The sequence below is a fragment of the Prionailurus bengalensis genome, chromosome B3 (assembly GCF_016509475.1).
Source record: "Prionailurus bengalensis isolate Pbe53 chromosome B3, Fcat_Pben_1.1_paternal_pri, whole genome shotgun sequence".
Taxonomy (NCBI): Eukaryota; Metazoa; Chordata; class Mammalia; order Carnivora; family Felidae; genus Prionailurus; species Prionailurus bengalensis.
Genome location: NC_057355.1, coordinates 61,472,082 through 61,498,196, shown reverse-complemented (window position 1 = coordinate 61,498,196; position 26,115 = coordinate 61,472,082). Strand labels below are relative to the sequence as shown.

The following is a 26,115-nucleotide window of genomic DNA, read 5'->3' as shown; positions in this document are numbered from 1 at the left end:
CTGGGCTGAAGCCTCGGAGTTTCTGATGCACCAGCAGCCCTTGGTTTTCCTAGGGCAAGTTCATATCCACTGTTCAAATGGAAGTTACCTAGAGCTCCTCCAGGATGAGGGGCCCAGCTTGGGACAATGAGGGCTCAGACGCCCATTAGTCCCTGACAGAAAATGCAGTTGTGGTCACGGGGCCCCTGCCGCCTTGGACCAGGGCTGTGTTATGGCATTAGTGAGCCTCTTCCACCATAAAGACATTAAAAATTATGTTTTATGACTGCTGTATAAAAACAAATATGATAATGTTATTTATTAAAACATTTCCTTCATCCTAGAAGTTCTTCTTTTTTTCCTGATCTTAAAAGAAAGTAAAACATTTTTGTGGGCTTCTACAAGCATTGTGGGCCCTAGGAACTGTGACTTCCATGGAGAAGTGGATGTCACGCTGGCCTCACCTTGGGGGGCTCGCTCTCCTTGCTCATCAGCAGAGAGCAAGGAGGTAGGAGCCTGAGGAAGCCGCCAGGGCAGAGGGAGGGGCGAGGATGGGGGGTGGGCCGAAGTGTGCGCAGCCAGAGCTGGGCCAGCTCCACCCAGCCTGGGATACTTGGCATGGCTGGAGAGGGCACTGCATCTTCCCGGCAGGATGGGGTCAGTGGCAGCAGTGTTTCACTCACAGCTGGCCACCGTGCTCCAGGGTCCCTGCCACAGCCTCAAGGTACCTGGTACTGGGAGAGGCTCTCACAACTACCCCATGGGGTCAGTGCCATTGTTATCCCTACTTTACAGATACAGAAACTGAGACTCAGAGAAGTCGAGCCTCTGCCCAAGGTCACACAGCTCTAAGTGCTAGAGCTGCCCAGGCTTTGTGAGTCCCTCTACCTTGGGGTGGGGAGAGCTTCACCAGAGACCCCAGGCCAGCCCATCTACTGCTTTCTCTGGGCCCCACCAGACAGTGGCACCCAGCTCCTTACCAGGTGGCCCCTGACAGGCCAGTGATGTAGCTGGCACAGTTCAGGATGTTCAGCTTCTGCAGCCCCAGCAGGTGGCCGTACATGGCGGTCATGGATCTTGCTCCACCCCCAGTGGCCATGATGGCTATCAATGGTACCTGGGAGCATAGAGAGGCAGACTGCTGAGGCAATGCTGGGTGGGAGATGACATGGAGTGACAGACAAATGCTTAGAAAGAACGATGGAGGAAGCAGAGCTGGCTACGGACAGCCAGAGTGAGGCTTTGGGTGGCCTGAAAACGGCCTTTCAGAGTGATGGGCCACCCGGTAGGTCTAGGATTAGATCTTTGCTCCAAAACCAACAGTTGGTGAGGGTCTGAAGCCTCACACAGTTTGGTCAATCAGAACATCATGGCCAGAAGAGTTCTTAATGCTGTTAGTCTAGTCCTCAGTTAACAGCCGAGGACACTGGGGTCCAGAGGGCCGAGTAACTTGCTTCAGAACCCAGCTAGTGTGCGATTCCCTAATGGTTTCCTCTGGAGAAGCATATGATATTAGGACACCAGGCCCAGACCCAGCACACAGTATGTGCTCAGTATATACTATAACTGATAACAGCAGAAATCAATGAATTGTTGATGTGGGAAGGAGCAGGGGTGTCACCTCTGGGTTTATATAGGATTAAGATGCCTTGCAGTTTTTCCCTAAAGATGGGAGTGCAGGGAGGAGGATCTTTGCCAAGATGTACTCTGTCTGTGAGTGGGGATTGTAAGATCCTTCTGTCGCCTCAAGGCTCATCACAGCCGTCCGCAGGCATGAGGTCTTCATCCTCTCGCCCAGGGTCAGCGTCAGGAGTCCGCACTTGCAGGGTGACCTGCTGCCCAGGGGGGATGTGGGCCTTGGTCCATACCAGCAAGGTGACAAAGGCTCTAACAAAGGCACACTGTCTGCCCCATGGGAAGAAGCTGGCCCAGTGAGGGGAAACTGCTTCTCTGGGGCTTCTGACTGCTGTTCTTTCTGGAGGTCCTGTATCTGTGCATGTTTGCGGGGAGGGAGAATTGAAGAACAAAGCCCAGAGCCTTTTGGGGGGAGGTGTTAGAGCTTCAGATGTTTCCTGGCTGCGAGGGGCCATTTTGTCCCTGTGTAAGGACCTCAGGACCTGTTAGTGCATGGGGAGGGGCCACTGGGGCTCCTTCCTTTCTGTCTCCACTTTGCCCTCCCTTCCCTTTGCAAACACACAACTGAATCACCTCCAGCACAGCCCTCAGCTGGGCACCCAGGAAAGGCAGTGCCAAAGCCACCCTGGGGCAAAGGAGGGCTTGGGGGGTGGCTGGCAAGGAGCAGTGTTGAAGGACCAGCTCAGTTCAGAGGGGGACTAAGCCTGGCCGGCAGACCTCTGCTTACCCACCTCGTCCGTATGCAGGTCCTCCTCCAGCTGCAACACCTGTTTCAGTGCCTCGGCCACCACCACCTTCCGCTTCTGCAGAAACTCCAGCTCTGCCTGGCATAGGCTGAAGCCCAGCCGCACGTCAAGCGTCTGGGGGCTACGGGGACAGAGGGCCTCGGCTAAGTGGTCCTATAGGTTTCGCTACTATGGAGAAGGCATGGCTTTGGGGTCAGTTGAACATAGGCTTGAAGCCTGGTTCTGCCCTATACCACCTCTGTGACCTTGGGCCTCTGCCTTCTCATCTGTAAAATGGGGCTAACCGTGCTTAACTCCCATTCTGTCTTCAGCACTTAGTGAGACTGACAAACGAGCAGCCCCTAACGCCTTACGTGATGCACTCTAAACAGGTCCTCGACAAAATCAGGGACTCAGTGAAACCCTGCCTCCTCAGCACGATTTGGAAACTCCAGAAAGGCTTCCCCCCGGTATCTTGAGGGATACCACCGGGTTACTTGAGGTTACCCCCAGGTAACCTGAGGCCAGATGTGGGTAACAAGGAGCCCTGAGATCCTTGTGGCCAATCCCTGTGGTCCAGGCTCTACAGTAAGGGATTTCCTGTGGAGCTCTCATTCTTCGGTAAGTTCTTCCTGCTCCTGGAGTTAATACTCTTTCTGTGTGTTTGTGAAACTGACAAAACCCTTTATAGTCCTGATGTTACCCTATCACCCCTACAGGTCCACAAGGCAGGTGGGGCAGGAGCTCCTTCCGCATGTCCAACAGTTGCCTTATTTTTATCACATCCCTGCCCTGGACAAGTTCAGGCTCCTGGCCTGGCAGTCAAGACCCTACCTGGTCTGTCCAACCTCACCTTTTACTACTTCTTAGAAGAGGTCTGTTGACTCTCAGAGCCCAGAAGTAGTCCCAGTTCTGAGCCTTTGTGCAGCCCTTGCCTTCACCAGAAGCTTCTTCCATCTGCCTACTTATATCTCTTGTGTTCTCAGGTTCAGCTCCCCAGGGGCTCTGGGTGAAGGGACCTTGACAATTTCTGACCTGAATCTTACTTAGCCGCCTGACTCACTAACCAGATCACATGTCCTGGAAGGCAGAGCCTGGGAGCTCTGCCGTTGTGTTTCCTCCATGTCAAGCATAGTCCTAGAGACACAACTGTGAGGAAATAACTCCTTCCTTGGCCTCGACAAAAACTAAATAACAAAACAACAGCAGTTGATATTTGCTGAGTGTCCCCCTTGTCAGACAGATCACTGAGTACTTCACATGTGTTCTCTGGACACGTGTTCACTGGATCCTCAGAGCAAGGCAAGAGTGGACAGTATTCTTGGTTTTGCTCCAGTTTACAGATGAGAAAAACTGAGACCTAGAGACGTTAAATAACTTGTCCAAGGGCTAATCAAATTGTAAATGGTCACTTGATATTTGACAAGGGTGGCAAGACAACTTAAAGGGGGAAAGAATAGTCTTCTCAACAAATGGGAGAGGGACAACTGGACATCCACATGCAAAAGGATGAAGCCAGATCCCTATTTCCTGCTGAATGTATACAATAACTCAAAATCGGTCATAGACCTAAGTGTGAGAACTAACAGTATACAACCCCTGGAAGAAAACATGGGAGTAAATCTTCATGACCTTGGATTAGGTAACGGTTTCTGAAATCTGACACCCAAAGCACGGGTGACAAAAGAAAAAATGTAGATACACTGTGGACTTCACAAAGTTAAAAACGTCTTTGCTTCCAAGGACATTATCAAGAATGTAAAAAGACAGGGGTGCCTGGGCGACTCAGTTGGTTAAGCATTCAACTCCTGATTTCAGCTCAGGTCATGATCTCACGGTTGTGAGATCGAGCCCCATTTTGGGCTCTGCACTGGGCATGGAACCTGCTTAAGATTCTGCACATGCATGCTCGCTCTCGCTCACTTGCTCTCTCTCACTCTCTCTCTCTCTCTCTCCAGATAAACAAGAAGAATGTAAAAAGACAACCTCCAGAATAGGAGAAAATATTTGCACATCATATATCTGATAAGGGACTTATATCCAGAATATAAAAAGAACTCTTACAACTTAACAATAAAAGGTAAATAACCAATTTTAAAAAATGGACAAAGTATTTGGAGAAGAGACATTTCTTCAAAAAAGATATAAAAATGGCCAAAAAGCCCATGAAAAGATGCTCAACCTCCTTAGCCATCATGGACATGCAATTCAAAACCACATTTTACCCCCTAAGATGAATAAGAGGGGCAGACAGAAAGAGGGTACTTTACCAGGGTGTAGACTTCACGTGTAACTCACAGTTCTCACCCTGGGAAGTGAAAGATGAACAGCTTTGCAGAGACAACTTAGAGCCAAGTGGTCCCAACTGACAAAGTGGAGTCTCACCATACTGTCCACTTCGACTTGACTCAGCACACACATGTGCCCACAGATAGGTACATACACACATACATGCACGCACAAGCTCCCCTCATTCCCTCTTCTGGATTCCCTCTGCGATCCTTCTTTCAGTCTCTACACATTCTCTTCGGTTCCCTGCTGCAGCTTACAGCCTCCTACTCCTCCAAAACTCCTCTGTCCCACCTGAGAGACCCCCACGCATCACCGCCCCCCAGGCTCCCCCCATCTGTCTGCCGCAGGAGCTTCGGGCTAAGCTGCTCAGGGGCCCCTTCTCACACCCGGGCCCTTACCACCGGCAGGGTCACCGCCTGGCCGTCAGGAAGGCAATCGAGAGGCTGGCAGACAGGGCTGTTCTTGCGCGCACAGCAGCAGCAGGGCTGGAAGGATAGGCGGGTTCTGTGAGGGGGGTGAGGGGCTCCTCTGGCAGCCCCATCCGCACCGGTGCCCTACGCCACCCCCACTGCCACTGGTCTGTACCCCACAGCTCCACTGGCTCTTGGGCACTTCCACGTGCATCTGGGGCTGGAAGTACTTGGGGTAGTGGAAGCAGGCCAGGTTCGGGCAGCAGGGCTCCTGGCAGTGCGAGACGCGCTGGGTGTGCTCGAAGGACTCCTTTACTGTCACCAGGAGGTCCTTCACTGGAAGAGAGGACAACGGGCCTGAGCCCCTAGAAGCCCCTTCCCCCACCCCCAGCCTGGATCAGGAAAATGCCGAGCTGGAGGAACCCAGGACGGGGGTTTACAAGCATCCAGGGCCCTGGTTAAAATGCCTCAGAGTCTTACTCTGTAGGGCCACGCAGATCCCAGGAATCTGCAATTAACAAGGCTGTGTGTGGTGCTGACAAATGAGGTTCCCAGAAAGCCCTGAGATACTGAGTCCTCTGGACTGGTCCCCCTCCTACTACATTGGGAGCAGGACCTCACTGCGCTGCCTGTTCGGGCGTGTGGGTCCTTCTCCCCCACCCTTCCCCATGTCTGTGTGCCCAGGCTGCTCTCCTCTCTTGGGACAGGACTGGAAGACTTGAATGGGGGAGATGGGGTGGCGTGGTGAACTGGAGTCTTGTAATTGTGGATCTCTTTGGTCCCTGCCAGCCATAAAATTCTAGGACCCTCCATAAATTATAATCTGACCAGAGGAAGGGGTGCAGCTAGAGGGGCCCTAGGTGTTGCCAGTGCCTGCCTGACTCAGGAACCCCTGGTCTGGCAGGAGTGCATTGCAGACCGGTGTGGGCACAGTGGGCAGGGATGTGCCTCTGACGTCAGCCCAGGGCGCTCATCAGGCCTGAGAGGTTTTGAGGGTCATGTGGGCACTTGGAAGAGCATGCTCCTTCCAGAGCAGGGGAGGGGGCGGGGTTCATGGCCCCTGAGGGTGGTGCGATCCCGAGGAGTCCCAGCCAGGCTCAGTCCTGACTGAGCCTAGGGCAGCGGTGGGAAGAAAGACTACCTGTTCCCCCCTCCACCCCCCTGCAGCATCGGGGGTCAAAGACTCACTTTTCCTGCTCTTCTTCTGCCTCCTGCATTCTGCATGAACCTCTAGGCAGGAGACTTGTCGAGACTGAAACAAAGGAAGGGAGAGTCCATCTGGTCACACGCTGCATCCTCCCTCTGCCAGGCCAAAGGGAGGAGATGAAGAATGAGGGGATAAATTCAGTGCTGGGCTGATTTGGGGCTGACTTCAGGGAACAATGGTGCTGACCACATTTTCTGAACCCAGTCAAGGTTTCTCATCTCCTTAAGAGATGGAGTGTTTGAAAATGAAGCTGTCCTGAAAAATCTAGGATGTAGGGTCACCGTTTACTAGGGGTCATGTCCTCAGCTACAGGTCAGGGATGGAACCTGAGGGATTTGGTCCAAAATAAAAAGAGGGAACATTTCACTGTGAGCTTTGGAAGTGAGAACTTCCAACAAAACATTCTTCTAAAAGTCAAATTCCTTTACCACGAACTCCCAAAGGCTGATTTGGCGGTGGGGTGGGGGGGTGGGGGAGATCTTCTTGAATCCTAAGTCTTTAGATGCATTTAACTGAGATGTCTGTACCAAGAGCTGAATTATGAAAATCTTTTAAATACTGAGCTTGTGCTTATAGAGGAATCGGAGCTGGGGGGAAATGGGACAGAGACAGATTCTGGGAGGAGGCTGCTTCCAAGTGGGTGCTTTTACTGGGGAACCTCCCAAGGGGAGGGGTCATCCTTGTGGGACACAGGATGCTGGGCCAGGGTATGGATGCCCCAGCTCCCTCCTCCCCAGAAGCAGGGGCCCAGTCCCTGCCCCACCCATCCAAGCCCCCCATTGGCCTGCTTTAGTTAGTCTGACTCCTGGCGGCCTCCGGGACAGGGGCTCAGCTTCTGTTCCCCTGGGAGCAGCAGCCATATGAGGCCTCTGGAGCTACAGGCACCTGGAAGGACAATTACCACCAGCACGCCGTTGGTGACGAGGGTCTCAGGTGGAAAGGGACTGGAAAACAAAATGAGAACTCCCTGTCAGTTATAGCATTCTTGCCTGGTTTCTCACAAAGGTGTTGAAAAACCTAAATAGGGTCAATAGTGAAAATTTATGAAAAATAGCAGCTTAAGAAACATTAGCTCTGCGGGTTGTCAAGGAAAAAAGTGGCAAACATTTTAAATAGAATAGGAAAAAAATAAATGTATAGGATGGAAGGAAAAGAGTTCCTCTTTTCTTTCTTTCTTCCTTTATTTCTTTATTTCCTTTCTTTTTTTTTCTTCAAGGATAACGCTTCTTTATGCCCAGCTGTAGGGAACTATGAGGATAAATAGGTAGCAGCAGGGAGGGGCCTGAGCTCACCAGCTGCAACAGATGCAGTAAATAGTTCTGGTGGCAAAAATGACCCATTCTCCTGTCTGCACTTTATTTAATTAATGCATTTAACAAACACTTATGACCCAGCTAGAGAGGGGCCTGGTGAATATGAAATGTCTTCATGTTATAAAGTCAGGAACATAAGCCTCCAAGGTTACAATTAGTCTAGGGGAGTCCACAGCCTCCCTTGCCAAAATTAGGCCCAAGATGACTGTGTCTCCAGATCAACTCTTATTACCAATTGTGACATGTTTCATTTCGCAAGCTATAAGGAATTTCCCCCCCTAAAAGTCTTGTTAAATCAAGAACTGGAGGAGAGAGCCCAGATTTTCTTCAATGGGAAACAGTTGATTTTGATTTGTCAATCAGCTGTTGATGGGAAATGAGGCACCCCAAAGAGTTCCAAGAGCCCCTAGGCAGACGACTGTTGGAGTGGAGTTTGATAAGCCTTCTTGTTACCCTCCCCCTGCTCCTCCCCCTGCTCCCCTCTGCTCCTCTTCCCCCTGCAGATCCTAAGATGGCAGGGGTGGCAGTGGGGTGGGGAGGGTGCGGTGCTCAGCTCTACCAAGGCTATGGAGAGGAGTCAGCTGCCCAGTTTGCCCAGTCACAAGGCACACTACCATCCTGAGCAGACTTCTCCCCTCCCCTTCCCTTTCCCTTCCCCCCTCCTCTCTTTGTCCTCTTCTCTTTCCTATCTTCCAGCTCTGGGGCCTAATTCTACTTGAGTTCCCAGCATAGTCATATCTCCAAGACCTGGGTCATTTTCCTAATTGAAAATGTTGGGAAATAACCCCATATGTTGGGCCTGAGCATCCTCTTGATGTGATTCTAGAGTTGGGTGCAGAGGGGGAGAGGCTGCTTCAGGCCAGGGTTTGGGGGAGCTTATTCTAATAATTTGGGGTTGAGGATGAGACACCCTGGTCCTGACCTCTTTCTCAGCCTGGCATCTACAAGGCCCCATCACCATGTGGCAGGAATTCTTCCCAGAGGCCACTCTCAGGAATGCAAGGGAGCTGAGGCAGGCAATTTGGCCAGAATTCTTAATCTTTGAAGCCATAGTGATGTCAGTAGAATAGGGTGAGTAGGGGAGGGGCCCGGGCACCTATAGTATTTAGAAGCCCTCAAGCGATTCTGATGCACCCTGTGGGGTGTCAGGGGTAAGCGTGGAAGAGGGGAGGGCAGCAAAAAGGCAGACTAGGCTCTGAAATGCTTGTGCCTGGAGCCACTGGGGAGTGAGGACTTCAGTGGGGTCTTACGGGGCTGGGACCTACTCACCTCTCCTCCAGCAGAAACTCTACCTCCAGCTCTTCCATGCCCTAGCAGAGGGATAAAAGGAAGGCAGCTGTGAGCTGGGGCTGTACCTGTCTTCCCCAGAACATGTCCCTTTAGCTTCTACTCCCCGCTTCCCATTGCTCTCCTGACTTCCCAAGGGGCTCAGCACCTTGGGCAAAAGAGAGCTGAACTATTGTCCCCTGTAAGCTCAACTCTGAAGGATAGGGACTCCTTCCTTCATCTATTCCTTCCCACCTCTTGTATAATTTCAGGAAGTTGTGACTTCATTGGATCTTAATTTCCCTGCCAGAATGTAATTCAGGCAAGAGCAAGGATACTCATTCTCTGCTGTGTTCCCAGTGCCTGGAACATAGTAGGAAATAAAGTTCTGTTGAATGACTGAATGGGTAATATCCTGGTCTTTTCCAGCTCTTTCTCTGATTTTCAGCTTTACTCTTCTTTTCCCTCATCTGTCCCCTGTTCCCTGGGCCATCCCAACAGCAGGACCTGGAGGGAAGAAAGGGGACCAATACTTATTACACCTCCATTTTGTACCGGGAACAGTGCTAGGTGCCTTAAACATGTTTTCCCATTTCAATGTCACAACGACCCTAAGTGGTAGGTATCATCATTGCCATTGGATAGATGAGGAAACAGAATACAGAGGAATTAAATAAATTCTGCAAGGTTACACAACTAGTAAGAATAGCACTGGGATTGACCCAGCAGTACTATCTTTTCCTCACTTGGTGACAGAGAGAAGCCCATAGAGTGGCATCATAGAAATAACCAGCTACTCCTCATGAGGCAGAAAGCTGAGGGACTGGACACCTGCACCCACCTCTGGGTTGAGTGGGAACTTCATATGGGTTTTCTTTCGGAAGCAGAGCTTGGTGAGGTCATAGAGGACTGTCAACAGGTGGTCATTTGGTGTCACTGTGTCTTCATCACAGATGCTCAGCTCCAGCACGTTCTAGGGGAAAAGGCAGGGTGCAAGTCTGGTTACTGTGTTTTCATGGACCCATTCCCTAGCAAGGAGGTGGGTTTGAGGTCTGGGGAACAGCATGCAGGTCCCTGCCCAGGTATGAGAGACTTTTGTAGGGGCTGGTGGGGGATAGTCTATACCCTCCTTTCCAACTCTCCGAAGACTTCCTGACTCTCTGCTTTGATTCTCCTGGATAATTTTGCTCTTTTGCAAGGTTGGGAAGGGTCTGTGAAGTATGAGGGATGTCATTTCACCTTTGGGAATGATGGAAGTGCAGAACAAGCAAAACCATTCCCAAGTCATAGACTGTGTTCAGCACTGGGACCCCAGTTGCTGAAGACAGCCCATTAATTACTAGAAAAACCAGTTCAGGGAAACTAACACCTTAACACTCCAGGGGAGTGATGTGACAGGTTACAGTGATTCTCACACTTGATGGCCTTGGGGTGAGGTATTTGAACTCTATACTTTGGTTTATCAGATCCTAATAAGGTCTTATGAGTGGTCCCAAAGCTATGTTAAGAGTTGAACAGCTGCCCTGTCATCTGGCTGAACACTGAGGTCAGTGGTTTTGGGTGACATGGATTAGCCTCTGAGGTCTCTGGTTCCAAGGATCCTGGGAGATGTGGGTTGGGGCTGGGTTTTCCTCTTTGGTCCCTACCAGGTGGACATAAGGTGGTCCGGAGGTTCCCTACTGAATGAGATTTTCTAGAAACACAGACATGCCCCACAACCAACCCCACATATTCATATGAACAGCCCCATAGCTCTTTAGACAAAGGAAGTTCAAATTCTGCTTTCAAGATGGCAAACTGAGCCCATGCCAAAAACCATATATATGATATGGTTATCAAAACCATATATATGATAGAAGAGATATTTTTATAGTAACAGTATAAAGTCCTTCTTGAAAGTTAAAAGGACTCATCATGAACCAGAAATAAAGAATCATCCTAAAATGTGGAAGCAGTAAGCTGGAGATGTCAAGCCTCAAGTATCCCAAGACTGGGGTCAATACCTCCATGATGAAGCCAAGTTTGTTTTAAGAGCACTCTGCTTGGGATGCTCAAGGGAGAATTCTCCCATAGGAGATGCGAACGCAACTTAGAATCATCATATATCTGAGGAAGGCCAACACCATGAAACAACTCAACAAAGGAAAGAACAGACACTCAAGGAATTAGAAATAATAAAGCCTTCTAAAAAGGATTTAAGATAGGGTAAACCCTCCAGCTGGAATTAGACTGGCCTTAGACCTAGTGAATAGAATGGCCCTTCCCCTCCATTAGTTTCCTACTTGGAGCATGTTCTGGAAGCACACTCAGTTTTGTGGCAGGGAGCACCAAGTTCCAGCAACGATCAGGTAGAAGGACAAGAGAGAAAGGAAAGAAGGTAGAAAGATAAGTAGACCCAGAGGGAAAAACACGAGGCAGGCCTAATAAAGGAGTGGGTGAGCAGAAAGATGGATTGCTAAGAGGAGGAGAAGTAGGTGGGAGGAAAATAGACATAAGAAGGACACATAAGCAACAGAAGGATAAGCAGTCATGGAGGAGAGCAGAAATGTAGGCAGGACTGACAGGTGTTGTCCTCCAAGTCTCACCTTCACTTGGCTCTGGATCTGGAAGCTGAAGGTTTCATTCCACTCTGGGTTTGGGCAGTTGGAGATGGTCCTAGTCCTCAGCCTTTCACGAGAAGCGGTGGGCAGCCAAAGGCTCACAAAGCAGTCTGTCTGGCTCACTGTCCAAGGAAGACAAGGGTTGGGGGGAAAACTGGGGAATCAACGCGGGGCCAGAGAGGAGAGTGTAGAATCAGAAGGAAACTTCAGGCAAGTCACTTCCAGAGCAAGCCCTTGTCTCAGCTTTAGCCTTTGTCTACCCTCCTGACTCATGGGTCTGGATCTCCAGAGACCTTTGTCCCAGAGGTCTCAAGAAGGCCACAGCCTACAGGCTAGAAAATTCACAGAGGGGGATTCAGGTCCCACTGGATTCTTCTCATGGACACTGAAGGCTTCTGGCTCTTTTCAGAAGCACCCTAGCTTTTTGAGCAAATGCTTGCTAGATTGGGACAAGGTATGGCCACACAATTTTTCCTCTGCCAAGGGAAGAGCTGAAGAACCAGCCCCATAAGATCTAGTTTAGCCCTTGTTTAGCCAAGGTACCAGGGAAACCAAAGTAGGGCTCTACTCTTCCTCTGGGCTGGTGACAAGCAAGGATTAGAAGGAGCACAGTCTGGGGCACCTGGGTGGCTCAGGTGTCAAGCTTTTGACTTTGGCTCAGGTCATGATCTCATGGTTCATGAGTTCGAGCCCTGAGTCAGACTCTGCACTGACCGTGCCGAGTCTGCTTCAGATTCTGTCTCCCTCTCAGGAGAATCTAGAAGCAAGGACCACAATTTAAATATGACTTAATGTCTCAACTGCAGCTACCAGGCTCTTCATACCTACACGAGTCTCCCAGCATGAGGAAGGTGACCCAAGAAGCCCTCACATCTGAGGCCGTATCCTTTTTTTTTCTTCTTTTTTCTCATTTGAAATGAACAACCCAAGGGTGATATTACTGTATGTGCTCTGGAGAAGGGACAAAGGCTTTATTCTTAAAAGTCTCTCCTAAAGTAGAGGAATGCTTCTCAGGTCTTCTAGTTGGAACAGCAGAAGGCATAGGGCAAAAAAAAAATAGCAGCCTAGCCTGGTTCCCTCCCTCCATTCTACCTGGGAGGAGGGAGGAAGAGGTGCCATGACTGCCTTGTCACTCTCCCGGCAATCTGCTGGAGAAATTCCCAGGGCACACACCAGATTTTTAGGAAATGATAAAAGGCAATACAATCTCCAGTGTCAGAGAGTCCTCTACTTGGTGAAGCTAGTATGAAGATAGGAGTTTTGTTCTGATAGGACTGATCCAAACTAGTTCATAGTTATTATTAGTAATGTCCTCCTGGACTGACTGGTCTCATGCTGTCACTACACTGAGAACATTATCAGAGGTAAGAACCACAGTTTATATCATAAGCATCCCTAGCTTCTGATTTCATCTCCAATGTCTGATTAATCTTTGAGGGCTGGCCATTCAGTGAATTGGAATTCATGGCTCTCCTCCCACCCAATAAAGGTAAGATGACACTGCTTTTAGAGGCCATAATCAGATAATCCAGAGGCAAAGGATGACCAAAACCCAGAGGGATGCAGAGAAAATGATGACCCCTCTGTGCCCAGCCTACTCCTCCTCATGTCAACTCAGGTGTCTGGCCCAGACACCAAGTGTTGTCCTTGGCTCTCACATGGCATCAGTTTAACTCCTCTGATCTCACCAGACCACCCACTTCTTACTTGTACTCCCACTGCCTTGGTGCAGGCCACCATCACCTCTGCTGCCATTTCCCACCCTTCTTCTGGCTAGCCTCTTCAGATTTCAGGAAGAGCCTCTTCTGGAAGCCTCCTCTGAGGACCCACCTCTGGGCCAGGTACTCCTCCTAGCTTAGAGCCTCTTCTCCTCTCCTGGCAGGGCTCTGGTTACACCACACTACAATGCAGGTCAGAACATCTGTCTCCACTGCACCTTGAACACCAAGAAGGCCTGGAGTCTGTGTTTTGGCACTTGCCAGACATTTGCTGAATAAATGAATTGAATGGAAAAGCCCAACTTCCTGCTTTAGAGCACAGTATCAAATTCTGGACTGAGGCACCACAGATATAGGCATGTAAGCTGATGTCCAATTGTCTATAGGGAGACTCCCCAGGATCTCCCGGGACCTCTCTCTTGGCTTTTCCTGGACACTCGTCATTCCTCCTCAGCCTGAAACATTCTCCTCAGGTTTGCCTCCCGTACAGTAGGAACCTGCAGGCAGGGACCCCACCAACTCTATACCTATCTGCTTAGCATGATTTGATTGACCCTGTAAAGGCCCCTTTGCCTCCAAAATCCCTTTCCTATTATCAGTCTATGCTTATCCCATTAAGCCCATGAAATAAAATCTCAGTATTTTTGGCCTAAGGTTTAAATCTCTAGTTAAGATACAAATACTGGAAGAGACAGGATTGATCAGACACCCACACTTCAAGCACTGATTTGTTTTTCAGTTATTTCCACAAGAATGGGAAGGAGAGTGAAATCCTGGGGAGGGAGAGATGATTTGGTGGAGCGAGGCTGCCAGGGGCCTGGATGATAATCTGGAGCAGGCATCATTATCTGACTATAAGGAGAGTGACCAGCATGTTGGCAATAAAGAATAGTTAAGCAACACTGACCCAATTCTGAGTATTTCAGGTACTGCAGGGGATTTCCTAGGCATTGATAGGTTTTGATCCTTGTTCCTTTTAGAGTGACAGAGGGCTTGGTCATTTGAATGACATGCTTCCTTTCCTGGAATGTGGGTGGCAAAGATGACTCAGTGAGATCTACAGATGTTGAGAACACTGTCTTCCTAATACCGCTGGAGACACCTGCCTCACATCCCTTGAGGTACTGGTTTGAGTTTTAATTTTCTTTTCCCAAGAGGAATAACACCTCTTTGGAGCTAGGAGGTTTCTAGGTCCACTCTATCCAGTCCTGGCTCAGGGCTGGCCAGAGCGCACCTTGACAAGGGAGTCATCACTGAATCTCATCCCTTTCAGGCTCCTGCAAATCATAGGAAACTCAGACAGACACTAGAGGGCTGAACCAGAGTGAAGCTCAGTTTTGATCTAAGCTAGAAGGGAACAGTTTGGGGCAGGAGTAATCTAGGACCCAGAAGATATCAGGATAGTTGCAAACCTCATTAGACAAGGTGGCAGAAGAGCCCAGTCTAGGTCAACTGTGGAGTCTACAGGAATGTGCCCCAGGCTGGAGCCCCCAGACACCATGTATGCCTTCCACCCTGTTCCTCAGGAGAAATGAGAGAAACATAAACAACAAGGGGTTCCCAAAAGGGGCCTGGAAACTCCCAAAGGCAGCTGTGTGCCAGAGGGGTGTGTGGGGAAGGGGAAGAGGAGGGTGGTGGAGCCAGACCTCAGCCCTCTTGTCTGGCTGCCTGCTCTCCCATCTCCCCACCTCTGGGATATGTAGAGGATGGGTGTGGCAAGAGAAGACAGAAGAAAGGGGCTTGGACAAAGGGAAGGTCTGCACACACAGGTGCAGGCATGCCATGAGAGCATGCAACCTGTGTGACCCGAAGGGTTGGGACACACACACCCTAGGAGTGGAGGCAGGTGAGTGCAGCTGTGGGCATGTGCAAGCTGTGGGTATCCCGGGGTGGGGGGAGTGGGTGAACTCTGCCCAGGGGTGGGTGAAGTGTCAGTGACCCACGGTGGCATTGGCAAGAAAGGCAAAAGAGGTGGCCAGGCCCCGGACCCAGGGAACCCTTCTCTTCAGATCACTCTCTGGTGGCCTGGGAGGTCCCAAGGAGCCTGAAGAGAAGTCTCTGGGCCTCCTGTCAGCCTCTTGGCAGAGCCAGGTCCGACTGGACACTGGCTGCAATTGCCCCCGTTGGCATGGGCTCTGGACACCATGCCCTCTAGGGGGTCCATCTGGAGTCCTTCATGACCTCTTAGCTTTCCCTGAGCCCCAGGGCCCTCCCTCCTTTGTTGTACACACTCCTGCCTGCATTGCTACAACAGTTTCCCAGCAAATTAGTCAGCCTCTCCCCACCTATGCTTCAGCACAATCTGCATATGACCTCAGGAAATCATGCAATCCCTTCCTCAAGAACTCAGGTGCCCTATCACTTGGATCCCCATCCCTTCTCTGCCTGGCCCTAGCCTTCTTCCCCTGCTCCTCCTCCCTCTACCCCCCAGAGTCCAGACCTGGAATCAAACACTGCTTCCACCATAGGCAATCATTAGACCTCATATGCAGAGTGGGCCTCAGCACTACCCTCAGGTTGTGGGAGAAGCACATGTTGTTTTGAGGCCTGCCCTTCTCCCTCCCCACCCCCACTGGCCACAGGTGTCATGTGGCTCCTCTACCTCCCTCAGGATTGCCTGTCCTGCAGATGGGGCTCCCAGGACCTCTGGATGCCCACGCCCTGCCCCTCTCAGACCCCAGGCCCTCAGAGCAGCCTTCCTTAGCTACTCCTGGCTTTCAATGTCCTCCTCCAGGTCTAAATTCTACCGTGACAAGGTTAGAATGCCATTTCCTGCTACTAGTCTATAATCACTTTGGGTGTAAAAGTCTTCCCTTGTTAAAATGTATACTTGGTGTCATGGCTGTAGGCATTCTTTGCCCCCCTGAGGCTCTTGAGTCTAGCTGAATCCCAGGGTGAGGGCAGTAGGAGTAAAATGGAGCTTTGAGGAAGCCTGGTGGCTCTTGTGAGTGCGGACACCCCCACAGCCAGGGGGCCTTGACATAGAGCTCTCTCCTCCTTGAGGGCTAAGCCTCTCTCTGGATGGGGTAAGTTGAGGGGAGCACAGGAAGGGGATCTGGGCTCTTCTGCTTTCTTGAAAAGACAAGCATGAGGGGAGCATCTAGCCCACCCAGATGCCTTGATTTCCTATTGAAGCCAGACACTTCCCAGGGCCCCCATAACCTGGAATGCAGGAGGGGCTGGGATGAGGGTGAAGTCAAGGCTGTAAGAAAACACTGCACAAACAGTGCTGGTGAGTCAAACCACATCCATGGGGCTACACTGCAGAGCTGGTGCCATGTGGCCTCCACCATGAACCCCAGAACCCAGTTTGGGATCCATGTGCTGAGCAGGGGCACGGAGACTAGGCTGGCAGAAGGGGCTCTCCTTCTTCTTCACCCCTAATAGCTCGTAAACTCATGCAGAAGCAAGAAGTGCCCGGTGTGGGAGAAGCTGCTGGTCCCACAAATGGGTGTTAGGGAGTGGGGAGTGGGGAGGAGAGAGTGAGGCAAACAGTTTTCTCAGACCCAGGAACCCTACAGGGGCTGGTAGTGCCAAGGTTACAGCTAGGAGGGGGGCCTGGAAAAATGATATCAACCCCAAAGTCTGAAATACAACCTGAGTGTAGCAGACACCCTGCCCCCACCCCCCACACAAACACCTCTGATGTTTCTCCAGCCAGGGCAGGACTCCTTCCAGGCCCCATACGCAGAGAAGGAGGGAAGACCGGATACTCACCCATATCAGCCTGCCGGACATTTTTCATCCGGATGACCTTCACTGTCAGCAGGTGGCATGGAGAGACCCCATCCTATGGGTTGAGAGGACAGAGGACTCATTCTTCAGGTGATGACAACTGATAGAGCAGCTCAAGCTGGACACAGGCTCCCACTGTTCAGACCCAAGATGTCTCCTCACAGTCAGTCCACATTTCTGGGCTCTTGAGGACACTGCTGGTCCCCAAGACTGCTGAGGTGAGGGGTTTACTTCTCGCCTCACTAGGAGCCAGCACACCTTGGAAAGGGATGGCTTCATGCCTGTTCTGTTCATGTTTCTCCTGTTTGAATCTCACGATTTGAAGCCCCTTCCCTGAGAGTTTTAACCAGGCTTAGAGGAATCTGTTTACCATCCACTCCCAGCCTGTGCCCATGGAAGATGCATGGAACTCCTCCATCTGACCAAGTGACCCTATTTAAAGAGGCCTCTGAAGAACTTATCAAACTCAACACCCAAAAAACAAATAATCCAGTGAAGAAATGGGCAAAAGACATGAATAGACACTTCTCCAAAGAAGACATCCAGATGGCCAACTGACACATGAAAAAAATGCTCAACATCACTCATCATCAGGGAAATACAAATCAGAACCACAATGAGACACCACCTCACACCTGTTAGAATGACTAGCATTAACAACTCAGGCAACAACAGATGTTGGCGAGGATGTGGAGAAAGAGGATCTCTTTTGCATCATTGGTGGGAATGCAAACTGGTGCAGCCACTCTGGAAAACAGTATGCAGGTTCCTCAAAAAGCTAAAAATAGAACTACCCTACGACCCAGCAATTGCACTACTAGGCATTTATCCATGGGATACAGGTGTGCTGTTTCGAAGGGACACATGCACCCCCATGTTGATAGCAGCACTACTGACAGTAGCCCAAGTATGGGAAGAGCCCAAATGTCCATCGATAGATGAATGGATAAAGAAGACGTGGTATATATATATACAATGGAGTATTACTCAGCAATCAAAAAGAATGAAATCTTGCCATTTGCAACTACATGGATGGAACTGGAGGGTATTACGCTAAGTGAAATTAGTCAGAGAAAGACAAATTCATATGAATTCATATGAATTCACTGATATGAGGACTTTAAGAGACAAAACAGATGAACATAAGGGAGGGGAAGCAAAAATATAAAAACAGGGAGGGAGACAAAACATAAGAGACTCTTAAATATGGAGAACAAACAGAAGGTTACTGGATGGGGTGTGGGAGGGGGGATGGGCTAAATGGGTAAGGGACATTAAGGAATCTACTCCTGAAATCATTGTTGCACTATATGCTAACTAACTTGGATGTAAATTAAGAAATAAATTTAAAAAAAAAAAAGAGGCTTGTGAGTTAGGACCTTTCACACTCCACATAGTTTGCCCTGTTGCCAAAATCATATTACACCTTTGTAAGAATATGCAATTCTTCTCTATTTAAAATATTGTTGGGGTTTTGGGAAAAACATAAAAGTATGAAGAAAAAGAAAAGAGTCTCCAGCATCCCACCACTCAGATCACTATTTTCACTTTTTTGTTTTTTGTTTTTAATGTTATAATCACTTTTATTTTCAACTCAGACTGTATAAAGATAGTTTATCTGCCTTGGTTATATTATCAGAGATAATAATATTGCAATGACTAGCATCTACTGAATATTTACTATTGGTCACTTTTCTTACATTTTTAAAAACAATTTTAATCTTTATTTATTTTTGAGAGAGAGAGAGGGCACAAGCAGGGGAGGAACAGGAAGAGAAGGAGACACAGAATCTGAAGCAGGCTCCAGGCTCCAAGCTGTCAGCACAGAGTCGGACACAGGGCTCAAACCCACAAACCGTGAGATCATGACCTGAGCCGAAGTCAGATGCTTAACCAATTGAGTCACCCAGGCACCCCTTCCTTACATTTTAAAACCTTCATTAAGACCTTGAGGTCCTGCTATCTTGCTATGATTGAGGTATTGCTATCTTTTTAAATTGAGATACAATTGAGATATAACGTATCAGTTTTAAGTACATAGCAAGATGAGTTGATATACATATATACTGCAGTATGATTACCACAACGAGTTTGGTTAACGTCCATCACCACACATAGTTACAATTATTTTTTTTTTCTCGTCAGGGGAACTGTCCGGGTTTTGATGTCTGTCCTTCCAGCCTCTTCTGGGGCTTATTCTAAACAGCAACAATAGAACGAAGCCTGGGAAGGCTGCTACTTAGAACCTGAGATAGATGTGTAAGTCAGACTTCAGGTCCCTTCCTCCTCAGTTCCCAACAGCTGCCTCTGAATCAGAACAAAAGCCAAACTGACAGTCCTCTACAGGTCTGAGGAATCCTTTTGTGAGATTCACTCCGAAATATTGGAAATTCTTACAGCCCATAACTTGATCTAACAAGATTCTGTTTTGAGCTGGGTGGCTCGAGGCAAAGGCCACATACACCACTCCTCTCCTGGTTTTGGAAATATGGCTGTGGCTGTTGGCCATACCCACTCTGGGCATGATGGGCTCCTCATTTCTCACTCCCCAGCTGGCGCAGCGGGTGTCCTGGTATGATCTTGTGAGGAAGCAGGAGTCAGTTTTCACCCAGGAGAGCAGTTCTGGCAAAGCCTATTCCCAGTGGCCCACTTTCTCAGATGGCAACCAGAGTTCAAATGTGGGCCACCCACCAGAGGCCTCAGCTCAGGCAAGGGTCAGTCCTCAGGGACATTCCCTAGTATTGAAGGACTCTTGATTATCACAGCCCTTCTTCTGCCTCCAGGAGGGCTGCCCATAGGCCTGCCTGACCCCCCTTCTGTCTTGTCTGGAAGGGAATGAGCACTCACAGCTTCCCGCAGCACCTCACTCGAGGTCTCCCTGCCTCCCAGGGAAAGTCCTCCGCTATCTAACCCTGATGCCTTCCGGTGAGGTTGACCATCTCTTCGCATTCTAACTCAGAAAGGCTAACAACACCAGCTACTATCCCTTGACTGTGTGCCACATGCTAAGCGTTGTGTGTGTAATCTCTATGTTTCATATTGCTCAATCTTTCCAACACCCCTCGAAGCAGTTATTATTAGCCTCGCTTTACAGATGGCGAATCTGAGACTAAGTCCTTTGATGGTGGGCACTCAGCTAGAATCAAAGGAGCCCAAGTTTGAATCCAGTTCTAATTCTTAAGCCTGTTGCTCATAATCATGATCATACTGTCATCTTACTTGAAAGCAACACTTGGGACACCTGGGTGGCTCAGTTGATTAAGCGTCTGACTTTGGCTCAGGTCATGATCTTGTGGTTCATGGGTTCGAGCCCCACATCGGGCTCTGCACTGACAGCTCAGAACCTGGAACCTGCTTCAGATTCTGTGTCTCCCTCACTCTCTGCCCTCCCCTGCTTACACTCTGACACTCTCTCTCAAAAATAAACATAAAAATTTTTTTTAAAAAGGAAAGCAACCATTAACGTTCAACGCAGGGACACGTGCTGCTTGGCCCTCACCTCCTCCTCCTTCATCTTTTCCTCTTAGAACCTCTTTTCCTAGCAGCTTCTTCTTTTCACTCTGAATTCCCTCAAGGCCCTCCAATAATCCCCAAACTCTGGTAGTCCTTCTACCAGTAATGCTTTTATTGGCTACATTTCTGCCAATATGTTTCATGATCTCTTTCTTTTTTATTTTTTTAAAGTTCATTTATTTTGAGAGAGAGAGAGAGAGAGAGAGCGAGCAAAAGTGGGGGAGGGGCAGAGAGAGAGGGAGACAGAGAGTCCCAAGCAGGCTCTACGCTGTCAGCACAGAGCCTGATGTGAAGCTCAAACTCACAAACCATGAGATCATGACCTGAGCTGAAACCAAGAGTCGGATGCTTAACTGAGCCACCCAGGCGCCCCTCTCTCTTTTTTTAAAGAGCCAGTATACACCGAAGTGTAAGGGTTCTTAGAGGAGTTCTGCTTCCCAGTAGCCTAGAGGGCTCCTTCGTGGTCTACCTTGAGTCTCAAATCACAACTTCTAGCTCAAGAATTTGCAGGAGAGACTCAATTCCAAAGGGCTCTACAAACTACTCTGACATCTTTGCCAGCAGAGAGACAGCACGTGGCAGGGAGTTTGGGAGACGGCCCAGAGGGGCCATGCTGAGAGGTAGGCAGTGGGAACATGGGATTCAGGTCTTGGGCCCAGATGATTCCAAGAACTAGGTCTGAGAAAAATGACCTTCTTGGATAAAAATGAATGTAAATATTTTGCTCCTGGTATAACCAGCTGAACTGGAGTGGTGCTAGAGATAAGCAAAACTTCATGGCCCCAGAGATAATTGATCCAATTACCAAGATCCAAGAGAACAAAGCACAAAGCAGATGGGAGCCAGAAACCGGCAACGTTATGGCAAGTTCATGGGGCAGGTTATAGTGTGGTAAGGGTAACCACTTTAGGGACTTGGATAAGCCTGTCCCTCGGACAAGATACCTTGGCTGGTTATCACGATGAAATCACAGCCACGGCCAGAAACCATACCAGCTGGACCGCAGCCCTGCAGCAGGGATGGACATCAATCCTTCGGTTCATGGGGCCATTGGGGGGTCCTGGGTAAGGAGCAGGGAGTACTCAGGGGGTTGGAGCTCAAGGCAGAAACTATTTGGCAAACAGTGCAGAAGTGTATTCGGATGCATTAATAACCTACAGGGAGGGCGAGCCTGCTAGTTTTCAGGGAAGCCATGTGGGAGAAAGGGCTCTATTACTCAGGCTGTGGTCACACACACGACTCCAGCTCCAGCCTCCTCCCTGGCCTTGGTTCCTGGGGCTGATCCCTTCAGGACCCTACTTCCCCCTTGAGACCTACGTAGGACAGGGGGATCTCCTGTGGAAAAGATGTTGCCCTCAGGACTGGCTATTATGCAATTCAATAGTACCCCTTCCCACGCCCATCTTTATAGGTATGACCTTGGCGGAGGTTGGGAGCACAACTCACCACCCTCCTCCAGCATGCCAGGCCCTGAGCCTGTGCTGGCTACATCGCATCTGCTCTCATTTAGCCCTCCAGCCACACTGTGGGGAAGGTGCTGCCATCCTCACTTTGTAGGGGACAAGACTAGGTTTAGAGACACTGCATCTCACACAGGGACACACAGCCCAGAAACGGCAGGGCCGGGACTCAGGTGCAGATCCACCTGACCACAGGGCAGCACACTTTCCATCCACCCGGAGGCTGGCTCTCACCGAGAATTAACCAAAATGGCTCAAAGCTTGCTCCAGGTCACACACTGGACTACTTAATAGCAGAGGCAGGAGTAGGCCCTTGGCTCTCAATTCAGGGCTTACCCTGCACCCCAGGTCTAGCTGTCACCACAAATTAGTCGGAAGAGTGGTTACAGATGGGATCCCAGGGACAGGCTCCCAGATGGGGGTGGGAGTTGGGGAGAGGGTCTGACAACCCTGTTTCAGAGGTGGTGGGTGTGATACCGATCCCTGGGCCAGGCACACCCTAACTAAACCAGCCCACGAGGTCTGGGGTGCGGGAGAGGGGAAGACAGCGCGCAGGGAGCCTGTGGGCCATCTGTCCCCAGGGCTTCTCAGGACAGGCGTGGCTGGTGGTGCCGCCTCCTCCTCCCCAGTGAGCTGGGTGTAGCCTGTTCCTTGCAACACCTGTATCAGAGCCCCGAACAGCTTGGTGATCCCTCCCCGGATGCGTGGGCCCTTCCTAAGACGACACCATTGGGATGGGGACTTTATGGGACCTCAGAACGTTTCCCAGCTAATCTGAGCAACATCCCAGACCAGGGGGTTCCCGGGAGGAGCTACCATGCTGTTTTCCCTTTTAATCACACAGGTTAGGTGACAGGTCACGGCAAGAAGTCCAGCTCTGAGCCTTGCACCCTCTGGGACCTGAGAGGAACAGGCCCAGTCCTCAGCTGCTTCACTCGCCCTGTCCCTTCTGTGGAAGCTCTCCCCCAGCCCAGGTTCCACAGGCTCAACCAGACTGGGGAGGCAGGAACATGCGCTGACCAGAGGCTCTTCCAGCTCCTTGAGGTGCTGTGGGGGAAAAGTGGCACATCCCAGGAGGTGATGTCTATCCTGGCCAGGGCAGCAGGGCACCAGGCACCATGGAGCTCAGAGCTCCCCTCCTTGGGCTCATTGGAGCTGAGTAGGGTCTCCATCTCCCACCCCAAAAGGACAAGATACTTTCAGGGCATCACTTGCCTCATTCAGTGATTCAGTGTGGGCTGGGGGAGGGAACCCTGAGGAGGGGAATGAGGAAGAAATTGCTACTGAAAGTCCTGGCCATGGCGTGCCTATGGAAAACTGGAAGCTTGAGGTAAATGGGAAAGCTGAGGTGGAGCTGGTCTGGAGCCCTGGCAACCCGTTCCTTGAACCCAGGGTCTCTCTACGAGGCTATGAGGAATCGGATGGACCCAGGAGTCTTGACCACAGACCCAGCTGGGCTTCGCGGCTAATGTGACAGGTTGGCAATGCCACGGATCCTCATGGGATACTGTAACACACACTCACAAGGCATGGCAATTTAGAATGACCGTAGGGTAAATGTCCACTCACAGCTAGGACAGGCAAGTGTAGATCCACCCCTGGCAGTGCTGAGCACCATCTATCCAGGTGCTGTCTTGGCCCCAGATGGCTCTGGGCCACACCACAGCACAGTGTCGAGCCTGTGGGTAACCCCAGCTGGGCCATCCCCCCAGGAGTTCCAGCTGGGCCAGACCATGTCCCCAGGCGCTAGGTAGGGCTGCTGAGCCTAGGTGCTCCATGTCTCCGGAGTCTACAATGCTCCCAGCCCTCCCTGTGCCTGTCTCCTGCCCTCAGCCTCTGCCCCACCTACCCAGCACTGCTCCCTCACCTCCAAGGCGCAAGGGGATGAAGGCTTGCCATCTTCTGCCTGGTATAGGTCTGGTAGGTAGTGGGAGAGCCAGGCGGGCATCTGCCTCTGGAGCATCGTGTCAGCTCTCCAGCTGGGTGGCAAGATTGGGAATTTATATTCTGACTCAGAGCTCCGCCTTCTGGACACCTCTCTGCTGTGGCTGGGATTGCATGGGGAGGGGTTAGGGCGGGTAGGCAGATGGGGAACAGGGGGTCTAGATGTGTTTACATCAAGGGACCCTGAAGAGTGCAGATCTTGGAAATGCAGGAACCAGCAGGGAACTCTGGCCTTTGGGGTCAGCAGTCTGCCACCCCCAGAAACATACCACCTGGCTGTCCAAGGAAACAGGGTGGCAAGAAGAGGATCCTGGACCCTGACAACTTTAGGATTAGCACAGCCATGATCTGGGAAGGCCCTCTTTATTCAGCTTATCAAGGTCATGGCTCAGAGATGCCCTTCTGGGCATCTGAGGAGATGGGGGGAAGGTGCCCTCCCTCCTAACTCCACTGAGTCCCACAGCTTGGTGCCCAGGAGCTGTGGGCAGGGACTCCAGGGAGGCAGAGACCATGGTCAGGGCTCCCAATGTTAGGAGGAGAAAAAAAAAATAATTGCCTCAATCCTTGGTGAGGAAAGGGTCAAGTACAGGTGTCCCCAGCTCTCCCTCCTGGGAAGCCAGGTGCAGAGAGGGTGTGCCCAGACTGTCTCAGGACAGCTTAGAGGATGCTCCCGCCCCACCCACCCGATCCCTATCTCTGGCCTAGTGGTAGGCTCATTCAGGGGCCCAGTGAGGTGACTTCGCCTGCTCGGTTGCCCAGCTGGGTACACTGGGAGTTTCCTGCCTGCGCTGTTGCCTGAGGCCCCACAACCGGCTTTTCTGGCCCACATATTAAAGTGATTTTGTGAAATTGAGGGTGAGATCTGAACACAGGGCTGACCAGGCCCAAATGCAGGGATGAAACTTGGATGGTGATATCTGTGGGACCTCTTTCTATGCCAGGTAGAGGTGAGGTGACTCCCCCAAGGACCCAGCAAGGATGAATTCCTCACCTTCCCTCTTTCAAGATGCCTTCAGTGCCTGTCCCTTCCTTCCCATCCCATCAGTGGCTTCTGTCTCTCAGCCTCCTCTGCCTCTCAGGGATTCATGCCCCCTACACCTGGCTGGCCAGTGAGTTTTGTAACCATCCCTTCAACTGGCCATTCTGCTCCAATGCATCCAATGCTTATCCATTCTTTGTCAACGAATTCTGGATTCCAATACCTTCCACAAAGCAAATAAAGCCCAGAAACAATCCTATGTATATATGGAATTTTAGTGTATGATAAAGGAAGTCTTGCAGATAGGGATGAAAGGATGGACTATTTGTTATTGGAAAACCTAGCTTGCCCTGGAATAAAATCACTAGATCCCAACTTTATAACTGTACAAAAACCAAATTCCAGACTAATTAAAAATCTAACCATTAAAATAAAACCATAGAAAAGTTAAAATAAGGTATTAGACAACATTAATATAATATTGGGATGAAGAGAATCTTCCTAAATAAGGTACAAAGCCTAGAAGCCAATAAAGACGTATTATCAGATTTGAATATATAGAAACAAAATTTCAGTAAACAAAATTTTGCTTCAGTAAAGCAAAAACGTCATAAGGAAAGCACTACCTCTAAAGTATATCCCCAATATTTTCCTCTTAATAAATATCCATGGATAATGAACTCACCATTAAAAAATAATGGTAAAGAAGAGAGTCTTGGCCTGCCAGATTCTAAGATAAAGTACAAAGCCACACTTAGACAAACAGTATGTCACTGGCACAAGAACCAGACCAATGGGACAAAGATAGAGGGATCAGAGACATGCCCTGATATTTAATGGAACTTAATCAATGATAAAATTGGCACCACAAATCAAGAGGAAAAGAAAAGCTTTTTAACAGATGACATGGACCTGAGTGGCTCGCTAAGTAGAACAAATTAAACAACATCCCCATTATTGCCATATTTAAAAAATAGGCTGTAAATGGGATCAACACATGAAATGGAAAACCATAAGGCTAGTTGAAGACAATGTGGGAGAACCTATTTATGGGGGTAAGAAGGATTTCTTAAACATTTGGAAACCAGGAACCATAAGGCAAAAAATTTCTAAATCTCTACATAAGGATTAAGGATTTCTGTCAACTAAGAACATGCAGAAAAAGTTAAAAGATAGTTGACAGAATGACAGAAGATATTTGCAATGCATCTGCAAATCACCAAAGGATCACTATGTAGCATATACAAAGAATTCTTATGTAATCCACAAAAAAAAGATGGCTGTGCCAACATAAAAATAGACCAAAGATTTGAACCTGCAGTTTATATAGGAAGGCAAT

The 26,115-nt window shown here is 49.8% G+C and overlaps 1 protein-coding gene across 3 annotated transcripts in view; it reads right to left on the bottom strand.

The window, feature by feature from the left end:
• Positions 1–26,115, bottom strand: part of PLA2G4E (phospholipase A2 group IVE) — a 55,516-nt gene that overhangs the window by 9,794 nt on the left and 19,607 nt on the right. Inside the window, exons 1-12 of one of the 3 annotated variants that reach the window (XM_043554168.1) lie at positions 23,721–23,837; positions 16,863–16,935; positions 11,413–11,549; positions 9,669–9,800; positions 8,831–8,871; positions 7,150–7,192; positions 6,230–6,293; positions 5,217–5,377; positions 5,030–5,116; positions 4,610–4,647; positions 2,346–2,481; positions 960–1,096 (exon numbers count right to left, since the gene is read on the bottom strand). In XM_043554168.1, the coding sequence (XP_043410103.1) occupies positions 960–1,096; positions 2,346–2,481; positions 4,610–4,647; positions 5,030–5,116; positions 5,217–5,377; positions 6,230–6,293; positions 7,150–7,192; positions 8,831–8,871; positions 9,669–9,800; positions 11,413–11,549; positions 16,863–16,935; positions 23,721–23,816 (1,145 nt within the window). In that variant the 5' untranslated portion in view covers positions 23,817–23,837. The other 2 variants (XM_043554167.1, XM_043554169.1) reach the window with 2 other exon arrangements.